This window comes from Leptopilina heterotoma, unplaced genomic scaffold, assembly GCF_015476425.1.
Source record: "Leptopilina heterotoma isolate Lh14 unplaced genomic scaffold, ASM1547642v1 Lhet_91, whole genome shotgun sequence".
Classification (NCBI taxonomy): Eukaryota; Metazoa; Arthropoda; class Insecta; order Hymenoptera; family Figitidae; genus Leptopilina; species Leptopilina heterotoma.
Window position 1 is genome coordinate 653,450 of NW_025111197.1, and position 14,398 is coordinate 667,847.

The 14,398-nt window shown below is 24.0% G+C and overlaps 2 protein-coding genes across 3 annotated transcripts in view; one reads left to right on the forward strand and one right to left on the reverse strand.

Annotated features, from left to right (window-relative positions):
- The first annotated feature begins 2,176 nt into the window (after positions 1-2,176).
- Positions 2,177-14,398, forward strand: part of LOC122511924 (nuclear migration protein nudC) — a 52,660-nt gene continuing 40,438 nt past the window's right edge. Inside the window, exons 1-4 of the mRNA XM_043627491.1 lie at positions 2,177-2,381; positions 2,989-3,066; positions 4,157-4,375; positions 4,491-4,664. Of these exons, the coding sequence (XP_043483426.1) occupies positions 2,307-2,381; positions 2,989-3,066; positions 4,157-4,375; positions 4,491-4,664 (546 nt within the window). The 5' untranslated portion in view covers positions 2,177-2,306. The remainder of the gene's footprint in view (positions 2,382-2,988; positions 3,067-4,156; positions 4,376-4,490; positions 4,665-14,398) is intronic.
- LOC122511925 overlaps positions 8,107-14,398 on the reverse strand; it is a 36,805-nt gene continuing 30,513 nt past the window's right edge. For both annotated transcript variants that reach the window (XM_043627494.1, XM_043627492.1), the window contains exons 3-4: positions 12,382-12,646; positions 8,107-9,597 (exon numbers count right to left, since the gene is read on the reverse strand). In XM_043627494.1, coding sequence (XP_043483429.1) covers positions 9,572-9,597; positions 12,382-12,646 — 291 coding nt within the window. In that variant the 3' untranslated portion in view covers positions 8,107-9,571. The remainder of the gene's footprint in view (positions 9,598-12,381; positions 12,647-14,398) is intronic.

A 14,398-nucleotide genomic window follows, 5' to 3' on the forward strand; every position in this document is an offset into this window, starting at 1 on the left:
ATTTTGAAAAACTAAGACGAAATTCGTATTCAGCGACCCCAAGAACCCTCGAGTAACATTCAAGTAAATCTGATACATTTTTAAAAAATTCGACAGACATATTGGATCCGCCATTTTGAAGAAACTTGACGTGATGGCGCAAAACTGATTTCGGATTCGAATTGAGCGACCCAAAAAAACATAAAAAAACATGTTCCGATCAATACTTCCTTTAAAAACAATTTTGTAGTCCTGTGATATTGTTTATAACAATTGAAATAAAGTACTTATGCTTTATTAATTGTCTGGTGGTCATATTGATTCAATTTGAACTGATTTAGAACATGTGCAGCAACGGAATAAGAAAATAAACGTCCTTTTTTAAAAAATTGTATTAATTTGTTAACTTTGATTATAAAAATGATAAACAATTAGAAACTCAAAAATCAGCCTCGAGGGATGTCTTACGAATTTATTCCCCTTTAATTTAAAACAATGAACACTCCAATTGGTTACAAATTGTAGGTTGTAGATATTTTTGAACAGTAAATTGTAAAAACTCTGCGTTGGCATAGCAACGATTACGTTGCCCTTTGTAAAAAGACCGTAAGGGTGCAATCCCATTACAGCAGAATACGTCGACCGAAAACAGAAAATCATGAGTGCGAAAGAGATAGATAGATATTGTTGTTCTTTTCACTCTCATGATTTTCTGCTTTCGGTCGACGTATTCTGCATACATGGGATCGCACCCTAAGGGTGGAGTCCCATGGCAGCGTTTTGCGTTGCGTTTTGTAAGAGACGCATGATTTTCCCCTAAACGCCAAGTGGTCGAATGTTCAAATGGTCGAATACCAAGTAGTCGAATCGTTAACTGGTCGAATGCTAGAAACATCGAATAGTCAAAACGTCGAATGTTCAAAACATCGACTCATCAATTGATCGAATGTTCAAAACGTCGAATCGTCATTTGGTCGAATGCTAAAAACGTCGAATCGTCAAATGGTCGAATGCTCAATACGTCGAATGCTCAAATGGTCGAATGCTCAAAAGGTCGAATGCTCAAATGGTCGAATGCTAAAAACATCGAATTCTCAAATAGTCGAATGTTCAAAACGTCGAATCGTCAAATGGTCGAATGCTAAAAACATCGAATTCTCAAATGGTCGAATGTTCAAAACGTCGAATCGTCATTTGGTCGAATGCTAAAAACGTCGAATCTTCAAATGGTCGAATGCTAAAAACATCGAATCGTCAAATGGTCGAATGCTCAAAAGGTCGAATGCTCAAATGGTCGAATGCTAAAAACGTCGAATCGTCAAATGGTCGAATGCTCAAAACGTCGAATCGTCAAAAATTCGAAAAATTTGCTTGGTTTAAGTTAATGTTGACTTAAACCAAGCAAATTTTTCGAATTTTTGATGATTCGACGTTTTGAGCATTCGACCATTTGAGAATTCGACGTTTTGAGCATTCGACCATTTGAGGATTCGACGTTTTGAGCATTCGACCATTTGAGAATTCGACGTTTTGAACATTCGACCATTTGAGAATTCGACGCTTTTAGCATTCGACTATTTGACGATTCGACCTTTTGAGTATTCGACCATTTGACGATTCGACCTTTTGAACATTCGACTATTTGACGATTCGACGTTTTTAGCATTCGACTAAATGACGATTCGACGTTTTGAACATTCGACCATTTGAGAATTCGATGTTTTTAGCATTCGACCATTTGACGATTCGATCTTTTGAGCATTCGACCATTTGACGATTCGATGTTTTTAGCATTCGACCATTTGAGAATTCGACGTTTTGATCATTCGACAAATTGACGATTCGATATTTTGAACATTCGACGTTTTTAGCATTCGATGTTTTTAGCATTCGACCAGTTAACGATTCGACTACTTGGTATTCGACCATTTGAACATTCGACCATTTGTCGTTTAGGGGAAAATCATGCGTCTCTTTTGTAACTAGGCAATGAGTGCAAATATAGCGAACCTATATCTTCATCTCTCTCACACTCATGGCCTAGTTACAAAACGCAACGCAAAACGGTGCCATGGGACTGCACCCTAAAGGCCAACGTAGAATGAATACGGATACGGATAATCTAGGAAAAGAGAAACTGTCACATTTCAGAGGTTCTCCTCCTGCATACATGAAGTTACGCATTCTGATCCCTGACACTAGCGTCACGATCGTCATACGCATGTTGTTCTCGTTGGTAACAACATTACATTCTCTTTATTAAATGTTATTTAAACTTCTTTAGATAGTAATTTATTGGAAATTGGTTCTCACAAAATATTTTAAAAATGACGAAAAACGATGAAAAATTCGACGGTATGTTGCTTGCGATGGCTCAACAACATGAAGGTGGTGTTCAAGATGTAAGTATTTTGATATTATTACCGGTGTTTTAGGTTAGTTTCAGTTTTATCATTTTTATTAGAGGGAAATCAAAAATAATTATTTTACAACATTATCTCATTAATAGAAAAAATATGTAATTTATAAAAACACTTTTAACAAGAAACAAAAAATAATTAAATAAATATCAATAAAAATACTAAGTTTAAAGAAAATTGTACATTTTTTAATTTACAAGACAAAATTAATATTTTTTACAGCTTAGCTTTATAATTATAGTTAAATGTACAGAACTAGTGCATAATAATAAATTTAGAGAAAATAAAAAATTATTAATTGCTTTGGTTAAACGATCAATTTAATTAAGACAAATTTTACAAAAATAACGGACGTTTCGGTACAAGTTGAGTACCATTCTCAGTGTTTCAAGGTCCAAAAAAGAATATTAATTTGTCACAAATAAAAGTAAAAAACATAAAAACAACTATTAAACGTAAGAAACAAAAAGAAAACTTTCACGTAACGTAAAAAACATTTGTAAAAATCATTTAGAAATAATGTTATTTTCCCAAAAGAGAAGTTGACACTAAATATAAATAATAAAACTTGTGTTTTCTAAATTTTTAGCTGCTCGATACAATTTTCAGTTTTCTGGCTAGAAAAACAGATTTTTATACCGGTGGAGGCGATGGAGCAGCAAAAAAGGTATTGAAACATAATTTTACAAGCTTCTTAGAATTTGTAAAGGTACATTGTTGTATTCAAATTAATAAAATTATTATTTACACTATTGGCGGTAATTGTGCGACCCCTACATTTTTTATGACTATTCAATATCTTTTAACTTGGAAAATATAATAACTATAAAAATTTTTCCTTTTTATTTTCAATGAACTGATAAAATTCTGAAAAATGATACTTTAACGACAAAGAATGTAAATTTTGCAATCAGGTATTTAACAAAAACCCCACTTAAATTTTTTTTTCAAAAAAAAATTTTTTTATTCCCTTTTTCAAAAATAAATTTTATTCTTCCATTTTTACAAAAACTGCATCTTCCTTTGTTCTTTTATCATTTTCATTGGACAGACGAGATTTTTTCTAATATTAATGAAAAGGGGGATAACAATATACTTTCGAGAAATTGTAAAAAACAATTTTATAAACACATTTTCTTTATTTTTTTAAAAACACATTGTTTTGTCCCATTTTTAAAATTTACATAATTTGTTTGAACCAATCTCATTTTTTTTAAATAAAATTGATAAAAATGTGAAAAAAGATATAATTTTTGTAAAAGTTAAAAAAATTAGATTTACTTTTAAAATGCAGAAAGGTTAAAAAATATTTCTTTATTTTTTTTAAAGATATATTTGGTTTTAGAAAGAACTCAGAAAATGCTTTAAAATTTAGGAATATAAAAATTGAGATGTGTCAAGTTATGTGGTAATTGTGATGACTTGAAATTAAAGTACATTTCAAAATAATTTGTTAAAAGTAAACAAAATATAAAAGTCAGCAAAATATAAAATTTATTTCAATGTAATTTGACAAAATTTTCAATTGTTTCAATTTTTAAAATTATTTTTGGAAATACAATTTTTAAAAAATTCTAATTGCATTTTTTCAAGAAACAAATTTTTTTAAATAATTAATTAAATTTCCTGAAATTCTATTAAAAACAATAGAATTTTTTAGAAAATAAATTGAAATTTTCAATAAAGTTCTGAATGCATAAAAATGAATCTGTTTGAAAGCAAACAAAGTTGTTTAACTTTTTTAATTTTCTTTGCAGTTGGTAATGGATATTTTTAAAAAGCACGAAGATACAGGTGTAAAAAAAGCAGAGACTGAGAATGCAGAAAGAGCTGAGAAAAATAGAAAGCATATGGAGAAAATAGAGAAAAAGCGAAAGGAGGAGGAAGATATTGCTCAAAAAATGGAAACAGATCAAAGAATTGTTGAGTTATCTGAAGAGGAGGCTGAAAAGTTACAAGAAGAAATTGATAATAAGGTAAATAGTTTCTTTCATTTTTTTTCTTTATTTCTCTCTGTCTTGTCTTTATACCATTTTTTTCTAAATTTATTTTTTATTTATAAAAAATTATAAAATTGATATTATTTTTAAGAAAGCAGAGGGCGCCGCATCAAGTAGTTCTACTTCTTCCGAGAGCAATGTTAAAACAGAAGCTGCAGATGAGGAAGAAGAAGATGAAAGTGAAAAGGGAAAATTAAAACCTAACAGTGGAAATGGAGCAGATCTTGCAAACTACAGATGGACACAAACTCTTCAAGAAGTTGAGGTAAGTGCTTTTTGTATAAAATTATATTATTAATGACCGTAAACTAAACTAAACTAAACGAAGTCTAAACTGAATCTAATATATTTAACTTATTTTAGTATTTTCAATGAAACTATAAATAAAACTTTTACATGTATAAAATTCAGTTAGTTTTTTTCAACAATCCAAAGATGAAATTAATTAAAGAATCACAGAATTACCAATTTTTGAAATATTTTATAAATGGGTCAAACTAGTAAAAATATAAAAATAATAAATAAAATATGTTCTTAAAGTTAATCACATCGAAATTTATACCCACAAAAATTTTCGTTTTGGTCCCAAGTCTAATTTTAAAAAAATGTTTAAATTTAAAAAAATTAAAAAAAAATTTTTTTTTAAAGTTTAAAAATTGTACATTTTTAGTTAAAATTTTAGAAAATAATTATAAATATTTAAAGCATTAAAACAGAAATTTTACGAATTAATTAAATTTAAAAAACTTTTTTTTAAATTAAATTCTTTAAAAATATAAGGGAAGACAAGTAAAAGTATAAAAATATTAAAATTTTTATTTAAAAAAATTATGAATTATATATTATTTTTCTTTAAAAATCCTTAAAGTTTTGAATAATTTTATTTAAAAAGTCGAAAAAAGTAATTGAATTTTGGAAGAATTACAGTTGCAATTTTTAGAAATAATTAAATTTCAATAGGTTTTTCGTTGAAATTATTTGAAATTTTAATTCCTGTGGAAGACAATTGAAAATTTAGTCAAATTTCATTGAAATAAATTTTCTATTTTAATGAATTTTATTTGTTTACTTTTAAAAATTATTCTAAAATATAATCATGTTTTTAAAGAATTCTATTTGAAAATTTGGAAAATAATTGAATTTTAAAAAAATTTAGAATTAAATTTATAACCATGACTGTTTCAGTGGTACTCGAATGTTCAATTATTTAATCAAAAATATTTTACATTCAAGTTGTTGTTAGAAATATCTTGGCGATTTCTACAACAGTTGTTTTTAAATAACTAAATTTAAAGAAAAACTGTTAGAAAAATTATATTTTTTAAAAATAGAAGAATTTTCATTAAATTTAAAAAAGAAAATCGTTTAAGGTCATGTTATTCAGTGTGAAGTTTTTCCATAGTAAAGTATATAGGGCACGTGACCACTGAATAACATGACCTGAAGGTAACAGTGGCAATAAAATGAAAATCTTAAATATTTTATGAATTTTCTTTCACAAATTAAAAAAACCCATACTTATAGAGTTACAGTTGCAATTTTAAGAAATAATCAATTATTTTATCGCTTGTTTTAATATTTAAATAATTGAATAATTGTCGTACAACTTTTTGATAAGAATTTATTTAATAAAGAATTTCAGTTAAACTTTTAGAAAATATTTCAAGAATTGGAAGAATTGCACTTTTAATTTTTAGAAATAATTAAATTTTAAAAGGTTTTAGATTGAAAGTATTTTGAAATTTTAATTTTTGGTTGACAAATTAATAACAATAAGTATTTAAATATTCATAAAACAAAGATTAATAAATTTTTGAAAAATTTTATTTAAAAATTCTGAAAAATTGAGGTTTTTAAAAAATCTGAATTAAATTTTTTTAAGTAGTTAAATTCCCGAAATTAATTTTAAAGAATTTAAAAATAGAAAATATTCTCAAATTACATTAAAATAAATTTTATATTTCAAAGAATTTCATTTTTTCACTTTAAAAAATTATTTTTGAAGAATTGTAACTAAAAATTTCAGTAATAATTAAAGTTTACAAAAATTCTTGTATTTAAAGAATTCAATTATTGTTGAATTTTAATAAGAATTGATTTAAAATTGAATTTCAGTTAAAATTTTGAAAAGTAATTGAATATTAGAAACTTTTTAACGGAAAATTTGAAGAAATAAGTAAATTTTAAAAGGTATAATAATATTTAAACGTTTATTTAAAAAATAATTATAAAAATATTATTTTCCTTTAAAAATTATTAAACTTTTGAATAATAATTCAAAAATCCTCAAAACTTATTAACTTTTGGAAAAATTGTAATTGCAATTTTTAGAAATAATGTAATTTAAAAGGGTTTTACACTGAACTTTTTTGAAACTTGAATTAAAATAAAAAACAATAAGTTTTTAAATATTTGTTTAACATAAAATTATTGAAGTTTGGAATAATTTTAATGTTGAAATTCTTAAAAAATAGATTTTTGAAAAATTGTAATTAAAATTTTTTGGTTGTAAGTTGAATTCCGGAATAGTATATTTCGTAACGAGTGCTTCGCTTCGCCTACAGTTTGTTCCAAAAAAGTGCTCGTTCAAAAATTGGCAACTGCTAGCACTAGTTACGAATGATATTTTTCATAACAAGGTGCAAAAAAGTGCCCTTTTTTGCACCGCGTTATGAAAAATAATTTTAATCATATTTTGAAGAATTATATTTTGAAAAATTATATTTTTTATTTCGAAAAACTGCCATTAAATTTTAAAAAGAAAGTTATAACCATAATTTAATTCTTTAACAAAATATTTATTTCGTATTCATAAATTATAAGATTAAAAAAAATTGATAAAGTAGGATATCGAGAATCAAGCAGGTGCAACAAACATTTTATTTTTACTATTAATACACTAAAAAGAAGGTTTTCTTGAAGCAAATTAAAATACATTAGCGATCGAGAAAAGAATTTATTTTTATACCATTTCTTTTGTGCTTGAGCAATAGAATACTATCTTAATTTTATGCTGGTACTTTAATAAAAAAAAATATTCAATTGTCACAGAGTTAAAAAATCGCTGCCAATTTTTATCATTAATGTTTTTATCTTTATCATCATTTCATAAACACTTTGTTTCCTCATAGAGAATTAAGTTTGTTTAAATGTTTTAAATTATGTTAAAATTATTCCGAATTAAATAATATAAATATAGGAATAAATAATTAAGTAGGTACCATAATAAATAATTGTAGAGTATAAATAATTGTAAAAAACGTTTTTTACATTTTTGATTATTATGTAGCCAAATGCGGTAAAAAGTGAAGATTTATTTTAAATTATTATTTTTATAATTGTTTGTAACGCTCTCGAAAGAAATGTAAAAATTTTAGGTTATGTTTATAATTTTTTAAATGAAAATACATAAATGGGATTAAGTTTTAATATAAATTTCTGATGTTTAAGTCTTTATTGAATCTAAAATATTTAATAAAAACTGATTCTAGATTTATGCCGTTGAGCAGAAATTTTTAATGATGATAAAAATAACACAAACATAACCTTTAAATGATTTGCTTCTTACCTTTCTTCAGGGCGCATTATATTTATAAATCAAAAAGTGTTCAAAGTTAAGTAAATTTAAGCATTTTAAATTATTCTGTTAGCTGATTAAAATAGTTAAACAATTAAACAAAATACTTTTAACTAAAAATTCAAAACAGTTTAAATTTTCGAATTTTTTGATTTTTTAAATACATTGATATTATTATCTTTACAATATCTTTTTTCCAATAGTTTTTCGAACAGTTTTCTAGTAAGTCAATCACTCACACACATACACGTTCGGACATTTTTTAAAAAACATGCTTGAAATATGACAAATAAAAATTTTCGTCTCTATGAGGGAGCAATGGATTTTTTTTACTTAAAACTTTACAGAATAAATATTAACATAGTCGAGACTACTTTTTTTGGAAAAATGTCAGTTTCAGTTTTTAGCGTTTCTTTGAGTTAATTTTCGAAATATTTTCTAATCGAAGCTAAAAAAAACTTTTTTGTGTAGATAGCCACACCTTTAAATAACTAAAAAAAATTTTTGATATTATTTAAAGTTTAAATATTAGTTCAAATGTTTAATTTGAAAACGATTAAAAATATGTTCTTATGTGCATTATTTTTTAGATTGAAATTCGAACATAAAAAGTGATAACCTAGAAAATAAATAATATTTTGAAAATCATCTAATTAAATTCCGCCAATTAAATAATACTTTGAAAGTATAATTTTCTTCAGATCACAGAAATACATTAAAACCGTAAATACGGTAGAAACTATTCATCTTTTTTTTTTTGAAATTATTGAATAATAACAAATAAGGAACACTTTATCGGCACACAAGATTGTGTTTTGATGTTTCTTTATAATAATAAAAATTGATTCTCACTTGCATTCAATAATAGAAATTATACTCGTATAACTCCAAACGTACTCATTACACAAATGTAATTACTTTTTAACGTACCACACATTTAACGCTGTGTAATACAAACTTATATCCTAATCGTGAGCTTTATCGCAGTGAATGAAACTTTTAGTAAGCAATTTTAATACTATATGCGATAATTTTTTTCTATTATTAATTTTCTAAAGTGGGAAAAAATAACTTGAATTTAAATTAATATTTTCCTTCGAAAGAAAAAGTTTCATTCACGGGTTTTGTAATATTTATAAAAATTATTATATAATCCGGTAAATGATCTAGTCGTGTCAGTAAAAATGATCTTGCTCATGTATCAATAACTGAATTTAAGAAAATAATTTAATTTGCATAAATTACTTTTTTCATAAATTCAATCACTGACACATGTGCAGCGACTAAAATCCTTTACCCCGCAGAGAAATAATTTTTCAAAATACATGTTTTGCCTAAAAATTTGTTTAAATTAATTTTCCTTAAATGCTCAAATTTTAGATCTCATTTCGCTTTTTTTACATTTTTGAATAACGAGCCTAAAATTTGCAGAAATTTCAACTAGTTTTCTTGACACAAACCAATGTGTTAATTTATGAGTTCAAGCATTGTTTTGTCATTTTATTATTCTTTGTTGTAAATGTTTCTTCTGAAAGAAATAGAAAATTTCTGAAGAACATGGTCTGGCTTCTGATGTAAGGCTTCTGTTGTCTATTTTAACCGTACGTACTCCTGGCCCTCACTGTAAAAAGTTACACATTATTTATATAAAATAAATGGAAAAAAATTAAGATTTTTAAAAAATTTGCCTTAGGGATCCTGACAAAACATTTAAAACAAAGATATATTTTGTGTTAAAAATTTTTTTAAATTCTCGTCAATATTTTAATTATCTATATAAATAATAAAATTCTTCTGCGAAATTCAATGATGTATTTTCAAAAATTTTAATAAAATTCTTGTCAAAATTTCAATTTATATAAAAAAATGTTAATAAAATTCTACGTAAACATTTAATTACAGGGTGGCCACATATCAGTAAAGTCAGGAAAATGTCAGGAAAACAAAATTTTTGTTAAAGTCAGGGAGATGACAAAAAAAATTTTATTCAGGGAAATTCAAAAAATTGAGACTTTTTTCGATTTCATTTATTTTCAAAAATTGCGAATTTTTTACTTTTCTTTCAAATATTGCAACAAAATATCACATTTTTTAGTATAAAATACAACTTATTTCGATTTTTATAGTGGAAAAAATAACTATAAACAAATCTTTGAAAAATTATTTTGAATAAATTTTCTAATTAAATTTTCAAAATATACAATTAAAAAGATTTAGAATAATTGAAATTTTGCAACATATAATTGAAAACAATTTTTTACAAGTATTTTGTTACAATTTTTGAAAATCAACTTTTGAAGAATTTTAATTGCAAATTTTGAAAATATTTGAACCTATCCAAAATTTTAATGAAAAATCTTTAAATGTAAATTTAAAAATGAAAATTAGCTTCTAATTTTTTAAAATTATATATTTTTAATAACATGTTTCCGAAAATTCAAATAATCAAATACATACAAAAAATAATATTTTAGAATTATTTTAAACATTTTGGAGAACAAATTCATGTTCAAAATTTTTAATTAATTATAAATAATCTCATTTCAGAATTTTAATTATTTTTAATAGAATTTTAATCGAATTCCTCTAAAAATGTAATTATTGTTAAAAATTATTAATTATTTATAAAAAATAATTTAATTTTTGCTATGAATTTTACTTGGAAACGATTTTTTGACAAGAATTTATTTCAAATTTTTGAAAATAATTGAATTCTTAAGAAGAATTTGTATCAAATTTTTTAAAATAATTAAAATTCTACACAGAAGTTTATTATTAATCAAAATAATTTGAAATCTTCCAAAGAATTTGATTTTTTATAATGATAATAATTGAATTCTTGACAAGAATTTTAATAAAATCTTTGAAAATAATTGTAATCCTCCAAAGAATTTTATTAATTAATAAAAAAATTGAAATCTTTGAAAGAATTTTAATTTATTTGAAGATAATTGAATTTTAAGGGAGAATTTTATTAAAATTTTTGAAAATAATTGAAATTATTTGAAAAATTTTATTAAAACTTTTGAAAATAATTGTTTATTGAAAAATTTTATTAAAATTTTTGGAAATAATTGAATTTCTTTGAAAAATTTTATTATTTATGAAAATAATTGAAATCTTTTAAAAAAATTTGAAAAATAATATAATTTTTTCGATGTCAGTTTAAATTCTTTGGAGGAATTTAATTAAAATTGTATTGAAAATAATTGAAGTTTTAGGGAGAATTTTATTAAAAGAGTGACGCTAAAAACACCTGTTTTTTTGCGAATCCAATATCAGTTTTTTAAAATTCAAAATGGCGGATCCAATATGGCGGACGACTTTTTTAAAAATAACATCTTATTGACATTTTGAATTTTGAAAAAGTGACATCGGATTCGTAATCAAAGATCCCAAAAACCCCTGAATAACAAGTTTTAAGCAATAAGATGTGATTTTTAAAAAAGCGTCCGCCATATTGGATCTGCCATTTTGAATTTTGAAAAACTGATATTGGATTCGTAATCAGCGACCAAGAAAACCCCAGAGTAATTAATTTCAAGCGAATCTGAGCAATTTTAGAAAAAGTTGTCCGCCATATTGGATCCGCCATTTTGAATTTTGAAAAATTGACATTGGATTCGAAATCAGCGACCCTGAAAACCCCCGAGTAGCCAGTTTCCAGCGAATCTGAGTGGATATGCTCCACTCAAAATGGTTATGAAATTAATATCCCTTTATACGGCGCATTTTAGAATATGTTTGATTGAAAATTTCGCGGTCCGAAAAATGGGCTAAATTTAGCGTCACTCTTTTAGAAAATAATTGAATTCTTTTGGTAAATTTTATAACGAATTAAGAAAAAAAAATTGAATTCTTTCGTGAAATTTTATTGATAATAATTGAATTTTTGCAAAACATTTTATTATTTATAAAAATAACTGAATTCTTCCAAAGAATGTTTTATTTATGGAAATAATTAAATTCTTCCGAAGAATTATATTAAAATTTTTAAAAATATAAACAATAATAATTAATTATATACTCGATAAGTGAATTTTTTAAATTTTGATGATGAAATTATTTAAAAATTTATATTTGAAAATAAAAAATTTTGCTAATATAAAATAATGATTTTATCACTCTGTCAACTTTAATTATTATAAGTTGTTTAATTTTTAAAAATATTAAAATGCGGTTTTAAAAAAAATGTTAAGAAATTTCAAAGTTGTACATCTGCTATGTTTATGAATATTTTTCCAAAAAAAGTTTCACTACTTTTTCAGTTGCATTTAAGAAACAATAAATAACAGTTTCATCTAAATCCCATACTAGAAGGAAATTTCCACTATTAATTACCATGAAATTGCTCAGTGGTTTATTGGTTAATAACTGATTTTAATTATAATTAATTTCAACGTACCATCCATTAAAAGTATTCCAGCTAGCAATCCAATCATAAACAGAAAGCTCATTGTGCAGACTAGGACAGTTAACTTATTTTTTGCACACCAAGATTTTCGATGAACAATATTTGGTCTACCAAGTCCATTGACTACTGTAAAATGCGTGCTACTGGCAATTGATGCTGTATCAATTTGTTTTGGAGCTGTTACCGTTGGTGGATGTATGGAGGCAAGATTTGCAAGATTCGCTGCTGTCAAAAGTAGTGTACCTGATGCAGCGCTCTATAAATAGAATCAAAAAAGAGAAATTAATTTCATACGAAATGTCAATTCATTTTACATAACAAAAATTTCAGAAAAAAAATTCACTATTTGGATGATACTCGAAAATATTAATGATAAATATCAGAGATTTTTGTAAATGTCTTTCGTTTATCAGAATATTAATTACTTCTAACCTCTATTTGATATACAATAATATCCGAGTAGAAATTTAAGATCTATTTAAAACATTTAAAAATAGAATCACTTGTAGGATTTGCGGAAATAGTTTTTTAAAATATGCTGAATAAGTATGATGTTAAATATGATAATTTTTTTTAATATTGATCATTTTGAATTCTACTCCAGCTGAATAAATTATTTCGACATCTCAGGCAGAAAAACGCAATCTTAAATTCCAATAGCATTTCAAATGTCATTAAATAAGTTTTCCTCTATTTAATTATCAATTAAACTATTTTTTTGACGAATTATTCTTAGTTTCTATAAAAACTAATTGTGCAAAATTATTTTTTGATTATATGACTAATTGACCTGCGCAATTTAAAATATACATTTATTAATGTTTATTTTAACGTTTATTAAAATAAGATACTTTTATTAATGTAAATATTTTTACTAGACAAGTAGAAAATTATTTACTAATTAAATAAATTAAATAATATTAAATAATATTACATATATTATTATTAAATAATAATTAAATAAATTAAAAATCATTATTTACTTTAGACGGAGGATAAATAATTCAAATGCTTCAAAAAATAATTTAAAAATGATAATTATAGTGAATAAAAATTTGCTATACAGATTATAAAAACTGAATAGTTTTTATTAATTAATGTTAATTAAAAATTGAATTTTCATTAGATAAAATCTACGAAATAATTAAAATAAATAAAAAATTCTTGTTTTTGTTTACAAACACATTTTTGAAAAACTGACAAACCTTGAAATCTTGAAAAACTTTTGAATCAAAATTAATTTTTATTTATTTATTTAGATTCACAACGGGACATGCCCTTTCGTACAATTTGTACTCCTATAATCTAAGTTACTTATGTAAAACGTGATTAAAAATTATTAATTTAAATTTAAAAAAAACATGATTTTAAAATTAATTTTAATAAATAAAAATAAATTATTAAATGATAAATAATATTAAAAATATTTTAGTTAGTAACGGTTGCAATTTTAAGATATATTTATTTATTTAGAAGTAAAAAATAAATATAAAACAATATAAATTTCAGATGGTTTGAAACTCAAATTTTTGTAAATTTCAAGTGTGAAAAAATTAATAATTATTAAATATTAATTTGAAAAGTTATTTATATTTTAAATAATTTTATTTATAATTCTGACTAAAAAATATTTAAATTCATAATTAAAACGATTAGAGTAAACATTTAAATAATAAAGTAATTAAATTACCATTAAAATAATTTAAAATTTTGAAAAAATTAACACACGCCTCGGATAGTATAACTTTTTCCACTTAATTCGATTATATTTTTAAAAAATGCTACACTTTTCGTCAAGGTTGCTACCAAAACTACTCTATATTTCCTAAAGGTATTTTCAAGATTTAAATTTAATTATTTTCTATAAATTTTTATAAAAATTCTTCTCTACATCAATTATCAAATATTTGTAAGAATAACTTTTGATAAAGTTCCTTGAGAACTAAATTATTCAAAGAAAGAATTTCCTTCTTTCTGTGAATAATTTAATTTTCAAAGAACTTTGTCA